At 43.9% G+C, this 12,041-nt stretch overlaps 1 protein-coding gene across 1 annotated transcript; it reads left to right on the plus strand.

Annotated features, from left to right (window-relative positions):
* Positions 1 to 3,570: 3,570 nt before the first annotated feature.
* On the plus strand, positions 3,571 to 11,317 carry LOC140515339 (uncharacterized). The gene is made up of 4 exons (XM_072626007.1): positions 3,571 to 3,740; positions 4,244 to 4,375; positions 6,701 to 7,285; positions 10,977 to 11,317. The coding sequence occupies exons 1-4, from the start codon at positions 3,726 to 3,728 to the stop codon at positions 11,229 to 11,231; spliced, it is 987 nt and encodes a 328-aa protein (XP_072482108.1). The 5' UTR covers positions 3,571 to 3,725; the 3' UTR covers positions 11,232 to 11,317.
* The last annotated feature ends 724 nt before the right edge of the window (positions 11,318 to 12,041 follow it).

The raw sequence follows: 12,041 nt of genomic DNA on the forward strand, positions 1-12,041 counted from the left end.
AGGGAGGCTGCTAAACCGGGGGGTTGCTCAGAGCCCCAAATTCAAATTTAATAATTGTATTGATTTTCCTTTGTGAATTTTTGTAGGGAGTGTGGAAGGAGGCAGACAGGGTTGATGCACCGCTTTGTGTTGCTGGACTACATTTGCTTGTTACAGGGGAGGGCTCTATATGGGGAAGGGAAGGAAAGCAGATCCCTGGGAAGGGGCAGGAATGTCACAGAGAAAGCTTTAAATGGAAAGAATAAAGTATTGCACAGACCAAGCTCTTCATGTGTATGGGATTAAGGAGAGCAAGGGACAGCTGCACAAAGAGATGATGGACAGAAACACTGTTTATGAAAGTCGATTGGACGTTAGACACCAGTTAATATTCCAGTCAGACTGATCTGTGGTATCAATAACCAATCAATCCTTTGGTGTTTCATTTAGAATGTTATTCTGCAAGTTCCCAACTGGGCTGATGCTAAAATCAAGTTTCTGTTCTCTCTACACACAGTCATCACTCACAGTGAAGGGACAGTGAAAGTCTCCCTACCACCATCTGTCCCAGGACCAAGAAATAGGGAATGAGTGTCTGTTCAAACTCATGTTGGGCCCAGTGTCTTGAACACAACATACTCACACTTCAAAAGTCTAATTTCTGTGTAGCTGATCCTTTCAGGTTTGCAATTCAGTTCATCTCCCTGCCTTAGGAGAAGCAAAGTGAGCCATCCTTGTAGTGTCCAGCCTGGCGAATTTGCCTGGTCCTTAGGGGACAGATCTCAGCATTCTCGAGGCTTGCCGTTCCTCTTGACCTTGTGGGCTTGGGAAGACTTGACAGAGATTTTCCCCTCCCCTACCAGAGCCTTTAGGAATGCAGGGCTGGGGAATGACTGAACATATGTACACACAATCAGAGACAGCAGGGAAAGGCAAAGCACTCCTGTATCCTTGCAAAGAAAACCTCAAGAGCAGTGCTGGCATACTATGGTCCAGGGGGTCATGAAGAGGTACACACGACTGAATGACACACAAACAAAAATAAGAAGACAAAACCCCTTTCAAAGTAAGTTTAACTTCTTCATTGAAGTCTTATGCTTGAACAGGAATGCCAACATCAGTCACTCTGCTTCCATGCTGGCTACCAGCTCAGCAGCAAAGCACCAGGAAGCTACAGCTGGAGCAGCAAAGAATCTGCTTACACCTTCTGCTAGAGGTAAACGCCAGCATTGGCACTCGCTGCAGACTGGCTCCTTCTACACTTCTTTTCCAGAAATCTCCCGTTTCATAGGAGCATCTGTTGACTAGCACCCAAGAAGACCCAAGAAAATGCAAATGAAGTCCTTCAGATTCCACAAAGGCTCCAAGGCCTAATGAACCCTGTGCCATCCACCATTCACTGGTCATAATCATAGTCAATTATTTCCTAGTTCAAAGCAATGTTATCTCCTGAGAAAAGCCCATTCAGTCTCTGAGCACACCAAGGCACAAAGGGCTGCAGCCTCAAGACCCTTCTTCCCACCTTATCAGAATTAATGCCTCTTGCCAGCTAGACACTCGACCTTGGAATCAAAGCTGCCCATGGGGTCTGGGAGAGATGACATTTTGGCTGACATGTTTCCTTCCTCCACAGCCCATGTCATGGTGGTGCCAATCGTGGAGAAGGAGGAATTCAAACACTACAGAGCAAAAGAGAATATTCCACTTAAGGCCTAAATGTTCTCTCCCCTTCTTCAATTCATTTAGATATGGGGACAGGAAAAGAAAGGAAGGAAAATCAAAATATACTGATGAACAGGGCCAACTATGCAAAGAGGGATTAAAAATGTACCCTGCTCATATTTTGAGCCTCACAGATGTGAATGAGGAATTTCTGTGGAAAGGTAGAAACAGCTCTGAACATAACCAGGGCCAGTCCTTTCTCACTCAGGGAGAAACCTCAAACTATAAATCATGGGGGTTTGCAAGGAAAAGATTTGGCCATAGGCAAGAGGGTGGCTGTGATTCCGAAGAATGCCAACTAAAAGGGAACTCCCCTCCCCACCAGTGCCCACTGTTTTAACTCCTGACTCAAGTAGCTTGTCAGTTATGCTGGGCCCAAACTAACCTCTCAACTCCATACCCTTATAGTGCATTGGCATCATCTTATCCCACATGACTAGCCCCCTTGGCCTTTCCCCAGCTGGTGTCTCAGTGCTGTCCAGTGTTGGGAGATGCCTGAGGCCGGGCGCCTGTCTTTTATTTTCTCTTCTACTTGACAGAGCCAAGGTCCACCTCCCTGTTGGGAATGGATTCTGTACTCCTCAAGGTCGGCCATAAAAACAAAAAACAAAACAAGCTAACAACAAATCTCTCCTCCTGCTCCCTCCCACCCCAGGCCACTTCAAATGTGATTTCTGAGGTCTCTTTACTGAGAGACGCCAGAGGAAAACTCAGGGGAATTCTTAGGCACTTTGTGGTATTGTCCAACTTAGAATCTAATGAAGCTAGCCATGAGATGTGGTAAATCTTTTCTGCTCTACTCAGCCAGGTTTCATGACCTAAGCTCTAGAGAAATGATCTGGTCCAATTCATTCATTTTATACAGAAGGGAAACTGAGGCCCAGGCAGGGGATGGACTAGCTCCAAATTACCCAGGTGAGCATCAGAAGCAGGATTTGAAGCTTGCTCTTCTGATTACAGGCCTCTGTCCTTTCCATTTCTCTGCCTTCAAGTAAAAACCACCAAACTCATTTTGCCTTGAAATATCCCTTTTAAAGAAGGGGACAGAGGAGGAGATCTTCCATATTCTGTTTCTTGGCCTAAACCTATGATTCCACATATACAGATATAAATTTTAAGCTACAATGAATTTTACAAAACAACCACTTTGGTCTTAGAAGGTCAAATCTCCAAATTAGGACACCCCAGTGGAATATGCAAAGCTTTTACTCTTCAGACGGAGTCAGGTGATTTCTTCCCTAAAATACTTAGGGCTAGAATCTCCCCCATATTTATATGAAGAGGCCTCTTTGCACTCACATGCTTCCATCTCCTCAGCTGGTTACCTAGTATAGGCTTTTTAAAAACAATACAAAACAGAACAAATCAAGATTGCTATGTATTAACTTCTATCTGCCAAAACCTCCCCCTGCCATAGGGAGCCATCTCTTCTAACAAAGTTTTAACAAGAATTCAGTAGAACTATGTCACATACCCATGATCCTCCACTGCAGAGAAGTATGGAGAGGCACCTTGTGGGCATTATCACTTCTCTGAATTCTGGTTTAACTTTCTTACTGATCTTTCCACTTACCTTGTCCTAGTCACAATGTGTGTGAATTTGTGTGTGTATCCATGTGTGTATGTGCATGTGAATGTGTGCATGCATGTGCGTATGGTTGTCCTCTTCTGCTTCAGTCCTTTCTATCCCCTTTGTACTTCTAGCTGAGCCTTGCCCCTTTAATAGCAACCTCCTTCCTAGAATCTTCGCTCAGTGAGCTGCCCCATCCCCCTACTGGACACTTCCATTGGTGCAGTCCATTGTGTCTTCAGGGACCCTCCACTTCAGGACCTTTTATGATGAAGCTAACGTTGGAATGGTGGGATTCCTGGAGGCAACAGGCTTGAGGCAACACAGCTCTGCTCAGGCTGCTGGCTGAGTCCATCAGTCCCTCACTCAGGATCTCCCTCTAATCAACCCAGTTGGCAAGAGATTCTTGTGATCACTCACTCAGGTTTCTCAGACACCTCCCTCTCTGTCAGGGATGGAAGCCAAAGAGGTGAGATGAAGTCGGGACCCTTGGCTGTGCCTGTGTTCTCGAGGGTACACTGGGGGGTTCTTTGACTGGGCTACCCTAATAATTCACCTGGCCTGAATGAATGCGGGCCATTTGGAGTGTCTTATTCTTTTCAGATTCTTTTATCTAAAAGTAAGTGTTTTCCTCCCCTTTTGGTTAGTGGGTAGGGATAGCTTGGTCTTAAGGAACCTCCAACTGAACTTCCTTTTGAAAATCTGCCATTGGCCTACCGTGAGCTACGAGAGGAAATTATGGGAGATTCTTCTCCTTTTATTCACAGTCTGGGATGGGTCAAACAGGGGGGACTTTTGGAAGAATCCTCAGGGTGTGTGTGTGTGTGTGTGTGTGTGTGTGTGTGTGTGTGTGTGTGTGTGTGTGTGTGTGTGTGTGAAGGTCATTTCCACAAAACTCCATAACACTAAGAAGGTGCCAGTTAGTTCTTAGCCCACTCTAATTTTCTCCCCCTTCTCCCAACCCGACTTTAGATAAAGGAGGTGAAAGCACAAAGAAAAGATCCAGTATCACCTTTGCATCTTTGTGAAACACAGGAAGAAAATCTATCAAGGGATGAAGGCTTTCATGAAACAGCAAGGAAGGATTCACTGGAAAGGGAACAGGTATTATTATAAAGGAAGGGAGACAGGCCCTGAGGGAAGATTTCTGGGCTCCAGGGGTCAGGTAAAATCAGAGATCTCTCTCTCCATGGAAGCTGTTGTGAAACTTCTCTTCTCCTCCCAAGACCCCCAACCCTCCCAGGCCTCCCCCTGTTCCCTCTCCCTCAGCAGACAACACCCTCTCTGACTTGGCTGAGACAATCAAGGCCAGTGGAGATGAGTTTCCTTCTCTTTTGTCCCTCATTTCACATTCCCTGCCGTCTCCTCGCCACCTCCACCATGCTCTCCTCCTTTCCCCTAGTCCAGGCATGAGGAATCTATGGCTTGGAGGCCACATGTGGCCTTCTAGGTCCTTGGGTGCACCCTGTTGACTGAGTCCAAGTTTTACAGAATTTATTTCCTTACTTATTATTATTTCATTAATTTAATTTTAAAATTAATTATCAAATTAATATAAATATTTTAATTAGTCGATATAAATGTTGATTATATTATATTTTATATTTAAATAACTCATATGGACTGCTATATTCTTAATTTATATTTATGTGCATTTTATGATTAACATGTAATTTAAATTAATTATTAACACAATATAAACATATAATTTTAATTCATTCTTAAACCAGTACAAATAAATTTATTGTATTCATTTAATTATTGGATATGAATCCATTAATTAATTTTTGTTATTATTTTTCATTTTTTAAAATATTAATATGTCAACGTGTGTTTTACCATTAATTATTTTATTAAGGATATTTTTCTGTGAAGTTTGGATTCTGTCAAAGGGCTGCACTTGAGGATCTAGAGGGCCACATGTGGCCTTCTGTGTCCTTCGATGGGGCCTTTTTAGTGAGTTCAAGGTTTACAGAATTTATTTTATTATCTATTATTATCACAGTAATTAAATATTAAATGTATCAAACTTATATAAGTATTTAATTAATTAATCTAAATTCTGATTACATAATTGTATACAAGCATATATAATTACATCACATACTTATATAATGTATATATTTACATTTATTATTTACGTATTGGAATGTATAATTTATGTGTAATTTATATTCATCTAAATAATATAAAATGGTATTATGCAATTACTGTAAATAAACATTTTAAATTAGTTATTAAATCTATGTAAATAAATTACTTTTAATAATTAATTGAATTGTTGAATTAATATGAATACCGTAATTAATATTGTTAATTATTTTATTTTATTTTAAATATTTAGTCTTTAATGTTTAATTATTAATATTTAAGTATTTATTTTTATTAATTATTTTATTAAGGAGATTTCCTCTATGAAGTTTGGATCCTCTCAGTAGGACACACTTGGGGACCTAGATGGTCCCATGTGTCCTCAAGCCCACACGTCCCTCAGTCCTGGGTTAGGCCCTTGTCACCTCAAGCAGCCTTCTCATTGGTCTCCTTGCTTCAAGTCTCTCCCCTCTCTAGTCCATTTTTCATATTGTTGTCTAAGTGCTTTTCTTACATGCAGATCTGACCCAGTCACTCTAACAATCAACTCCTGTGGCTACTTGTTGCCTCTTAGGTAAAATACTGCATCCTCTATTTAGCCTTTAAAGGCCACACAACCTGGTCCAAAATTATCTTTTCACCCTCACTGGACCTCAGTCCTTCTACCTCACTCTATGATCATAAACTAGTCTTCTCAGTGTTCTTCATACAGGACTCTCCATCCATTATCTAAAAGGCCACTCCTTCCCTCTGCCTCATAGAATCTCTCCTTCTAAGAGCTACCTCAGGGACCACCTTCTGCAAGAAGACTTTCTGAATGCCCCCAAATGCCACTGCCCTTCCACCTAAACTACCTTGGAATTAACTGCTTATAATTACATAAGACGTTTACATTTACTGACTTTGTCGTTTATACTGTATATACTTATACATATTCTTCACTGCTTATTAGAATGGAAACTCTTTAGAAGTAGGGATTATTTAATTCTTTGAACTTTGTATCTCTAGGGTCAGGTCCAGCATAGGTGTATAATAAATGGCTGGTAAGAAATCCCTGACATAGAGTTGGAAGGGACCGTGGAGGTCATTGAGACTAATGCCCTCATTTTACAGTTGAGGAAACTGAGAACCATAGAGGTTGAGTTACTCAAGGGTTGCACAGATGAGTCCTGAAAAAAAGTTCTGCCCAAACTGAGGTAGTGCCAAGTACCCAGTGAGCACACAGTGATGACTGGGCCCAACAATGCCCTCTGCTCTGAGAGTTTTCTGGAAGCTGAATGCAATAGATCCAAAGACAATCAATGGACAGATTCTGACCTCATTTCATCTTTCTTTCAGGGAATCACCAAAGTCTTGAGCTCCGAGGAAAGAAACAGATCTCTTAAAGTTTTGTCCTTACTATTAAACTCTGCATCTTCTAAAGGTCCCACGTGCAAAGGTTCAGAAGACCTATATGACAGTTCCTTCTGTGATGACTCAAGTCCTAGTGAATTGAGTGTATCTATTGGTTATTTCCCTCCCTTTCCATCCTGTGAGGACTCCTCTGACATCCCCGTACAACAGATATCCATCAATGATGAGGAAACATCCAGAACAACTGACAGTGGCAGGTATATTCAGAACAAAGAAACATCAAGCCAAGTTATACTCATAAAAAGTCCACTTCCAACTCCACACAATGTCAGCCCTGTTAGTGAAGGTCAGCTAGATGTGCCATTCAAAGACATCAAACCATCTGAGCTGGCCACAGTGGAGGAAAACTTCCAAGAAAACCTAGAGGATATCCTTGAACCCGGAATTCGAGAAATGGGTTTGAACATCGAACAAGGGATCTGGAGGAATATAAAATGGCGCCCTCAAAAGTCTTCAAAAGAGCAGTTCTGGAGAAATGAAATAGAATTAGAAAAGCCATATGATATACAGGTCAGCAAGTTAAATTTGAAGGGTAAAAGACCTGGTAGAACTCATTGCACTTGGGTAGCGTGAGCCATTTGTGTGGAATGGGGCACACAGAGGGTGTGAGGCATATATATGGTGTTGTCCATGTGGGGCATGGAATACATATAGGAAATTTGTGTGTCCTGAGGTAATTGGAGGGTAAGGGGAACAGGAAGCATGTGGGACATGTGTGACACTTGTGTGGTATAGGCTACTTGGAGGGAGTGGGGCACATATATAACCTAGGATACTTGGAGGTTGTGGAACATATAGGGAGTGGGAGATAATATGTATGTGTGTATATGTGCATATACACCTACACAAATTCATACACACATGCATGTCGTGTGGAAACGCACATATATCTGTACATATACCTACATACATACATATATATTAGTATATATACACACATACAGATATACACACACATGCATGCATATCTGTTATACTTACATATATACGTATAGAGATATACCTACACATACACAATAAACATATATACATACATATATAAATACATGCATAAACATACTTATATACACATGTACACACACACATAAGCACCCATAAATATGTATGGACATATATAGTATGGAGCACTTTTAGGACAGGAGACACATACAGGGTGTGGGGCACATGTGTGACATGCTACACCTGGAGGTTGTAGTGTACATATAAGGTGTGGAACACTTATTCTCCTCTGGTACCTGGAGGGTGTGGGTCCCACTTAGCATATGAAATAAATGTGTGGCTTGGGGAACACACAGGGTGTGGGGCTTTTGTGTGATAGGGCTCATCTACAATATGTGGGACACATACAGAATGAAGGGGACTTCTGTGGCATGTGGTACCTAGAGGTCAAAGGGAACATAGTGGCTGGGGGAGGAAAGGAATTATAAAGCACATATAGGGCACATAGAGAGTGCAGGGCAACATTTTGCTGAAAGGCACTTGGAGCAGTCAGGGCACATAGGATTTTGGACATTTGTGTAGCATGGGGTACCTAGAGAGTGTAGGGCATACATCAGGTATCACATTATTCTGTGGCATGGAGCATCTGTAGGGTAAAGCGCACAAATAGGATGTATGATTCTTGTGTGGCATGGGGCATTTCAAGGTTGTGGGGCACACATACAGTGTAGCATTACTATGTGGCATGGGGCACAGGAAGGATATAGGGCACACCTAGAGTGCAGGACACCTGTGTGGCATGGGGTATAGGGCATATATAGAATGTGGGACACCTGTGTGGCATGAGGCAGCTGAATGATATGGGGCACACATAAGGTGTAGAGTTATTATGTGGCATGGGGCACCTGGAGGGTACAGAGTATACATAGAGTGTAAGATACCTGTAAGGCATGGGGCACCTAGGGAATGTGGGACACTCATAACGTGTATGGTTTTTGTGGGCATGGAGCACCTGGAAGGTAGAGGGCACACATAATGTATAGAGTTATCATGTAGCATGGAGCACCTGGTGGGTATAGGGCACACATAGAGTGTTGGATTCTTGTGTGGCATGCGACATCTCGAGAATGTGGGGCACATATAAGGTGTAGCATTTTTGTGTGGCATGGGACACCTGGAGATTTTAGGTTACATATAGAGTGTAGGATTCTTGTGGAACATGGGGTATCTCGAAGATGTGGGCCTGACACAAGGTGAAGCATTATTAGGTGGCATGGGGCATCTGGAAAGTATAATACACACATAGATTGTAGTGTTATTGTGAGGCATGGGGCATCTCGAGGATATGGGGCACACAAAGGGGTATGCTTATTATGTCCATGGGGCACTTTGAGAATATAGGGCACACAAAGACTGTAGCACTATGGTATGGCATGGGGCACCTGGAGGGCATAGGATACACATAAGATGTAGGACACTTGTGTTGCATGGGCCACCTGGAGAGTATAGGCCACACTTAGTGTATAGGGTTATTATGTGGCATGGGGCACCTGGGGGGTATAAGACACACATAGGATGCAGCATTTTCGTGTGACATGGGGCACCTAGAGGATGTGGGGCCCACAGAGGACAGCCTTTTTGTGGGGCATTGTGCAACTTAAGGCAGGTCATACATAGTATATAGGACAGCTGTGTGGAATGAGGAACCTAGAGGGTATAGGACACACACAAGGTCTAGGACACCAGTGAGGCATGGGACACCTAGAGAATGTGGGAATAGGGTTGAGGGTTGTTGTATGGCATAGGGCAGCCAGAAGATGCAGGACACACATCAGGTGTAGGTGTTTTGTGTTTCATAGGGCACTTGCAGGGTAGAGGGCGCACATACAGTGTAGGGTTATTGTGTGGCATTTGGCACCTGGAGGATATAGGGCACATATCAGGTGTAGGGCACCTGTGTGGCGTGGGGCAACTCAGGGATGTGGGACACACATAAGGTGTAGGGTTATTGTACAGTATGGGGCACTTCGAGGGTATAGGGCACCCTTAGAGTATAGGGTTATTGTGTGGCATGGGACAACTGGAGTGCATAGGGCACACATATGCTGTAGGATTCTGTGTGTCATGGGGCATCTCAAGGATGTGGGGCACACATAAGGTATGGCATTATTGTGTGGCAAGGGGCACTGGGAGGGGAAAGGGAACACACAGGATTTAGGATTTTTGTGTGTCATGGGGCACCTGGAGGGCACAGAGCACATAAAGGATATAGGACACCTCTGTGGCATGGGGCACCTGGAAGTTATAGGGCAGACATAGTATGTAGGATTCCTGTGTCGCACAGTATATCTCCAGGATTTGGGGCACACAAAGACGTAACATTATTGTGTGGCATGGAGCACCTGGAGGATGTAGAGTACACATAGACTGTAGAGTTGTGTGGCATGGGGCACCTGGAGAGTATACGGCACACATAGGGTGTACGACACCTGTGTGGAATGGGGCACCTGAAGGGCATAGGGCACATATAGTATATAGGATTCTTCTACTGCATGGTGTATCTGAAGGATTTGAGGCACAAAAAGCTATAGCGATATTGTGTGGCATGCAGTACCTGGAGCATATAGGGTACACACAGATTGTAGAATTGTGCAGCATGGGGCACATAGAGGATGTGAGACATACGTAGGGTGTATGGTTCTTGTGCGACATGGGGCATCCAGAAGATATAGGACACATCAGGTGCAAGGTTTTTGTATGGTATAGGGCACCTAGAGCGTTGGGCATATATATGGGATGGGATATGTATAGGGGGTGGGGCTCTTCTGTAGGAGTCACTTGGTTTTAAGATTTGTGTTTGGGGCACCTGGAACTTGTGCCCTGGGCTACCTGAAGCATGTAAATCCATAGAGAATGTGGACCATGCATGGGATTTGGGGAGCTAACTTGTATGGGGCACATGTAGTGAATTTAGTACTTGGAGGACATGGAGACTATTGAGGATGCAGAACACTTGGAAGGCTTACAGCCTGCATGAGGGATCATACAAGAATGAAGGGGGAAGTAGGGCATAACGTTCTTATTTGGGGCAATGTCCTTGCAGAGCTGTGAGGGGAGGCCAAGCTGGAGCAGACAGTCCTCTAGCAAAGCAGTCTGCTTGGGCTGGAAATGAGTACTTTGTGGCTTCCCTCATTCAGTTATAGCTTTCTCTTGGTGCTTTCCCATCACCTGCTGACCCTCACCCTCTTTCTCCTATTTGCAGTTGATGCTCCTACCTGATTTTGGAGACCCCAGAAAGGAACCTTCCTGTAATTATCCCTCAGAGAGCCAATCCACATACTTTGGCAATCCATCCTTACAGTCATCTAGTTTTCACTGCCTCTTCCGATGGATCCGACAAACGTTTTCAAGGGGCAAAGTGAAGCCCCTGCAAAGATGCGAAGACCAGAAACCAAGAGTGCCCACATCTCAGGGCTCCCGACTGTGGAGGTGGTTGCCCTGGAAGCCATTCGATTAAGTTTGACACTATCCTTGAACGCAGCAAGGTAGCTTCAAGGGCATGTGCTTTAATGGGTAGTGCCTGATGTTTTTTACCCAATAAACACTTACCATGTCAACCATGTATTTGGCTGTCCTCTTTGGGTCTGAAGGCAGTCAGTGGTGTTCACTCAGCTATCACTCAGGATTATGGATTTTGAGCCAGAAGTGACCTTAAGACTCAGTGACCTCTAAGGTCCCTTCCAGATCCAAATCTGTGAGCCTGTATGTGACCACAGGGAAGTTGCTTTGTGTCTGGGCCTCATTTTTCCCCATCTGCAAAATATTGTTTCTCCATGTTGGAAGGGGACCAGTGATATCATGGGGTGATCCACTGACTTGTGGATGAATTGGATTTAAGTGAGGCAGTTACCAGCCTCTTCTAAAATCATCTGTGGCATCTAGGCCAGTACAAAAGATAAAGGCAATAGCCCGAGGTGCAGTGGATGACCTTGGCATCTTCCATATCAGATCAGAGTTCTAAGCACTCCACAGAGTGGGCTTCAGCTGCTTTCATGGCCACTGGAATACATTGTTCCCATCTGCCCATTCTGCTAGGGAAGTCTTCAAGTGCTTGGTGTAGACATGGCCCCTAACTCACTGACCAGCTTGAGGCCTATCCGTTGTGGTTTTACCAGGGTGTGGCTTCTGCACATGCTGCAGTTTCTTGGAGTCCCTGGGGAGAGTTGATTGGGTGGCAGGTAGAAGGCAGCCCCCCCACCAGAAGTGTTAGTGCTCCCTGACACCCCATACACTCCAGTCTCTACCAAGAAAATCCCAAATGGGATCA

This window comes from Notamacropus eugenii, chromosome X (genome assembly GCF_028372415.1).
Source record: "Notamacropus eugenii isolate mMacEug1 chromosome X, mMacEug1.pri_v2, whole genome shotgun sequence".
In the NCBI taxonomy this organism is placed as follows: domain Eukaryota; kingdom Metazoa; phylum Chordata; class Mammalia; order Diprotodontia; family Macropodidae; genus Notamacropus; species Notamacropus eugenii.

Coding starts and splice junctions, on each gene's coding strand:
- LOC140515339 (XM_072626007.1), top strand. Junction 4,376..6,700: donor ATTCACTGGAAAGGGAACAG/GTATTATTATAA, acceptor TCTTTCTTTCAG/GGAATCACCAAAGTCTTGAG. Junction 7,286..10,976: donor AAAAGCCATATGATATACAG/GTCAGCAAGTTA, acceptor TCCTATTTGCAG/TTGATGCTCCTACCTGATTT.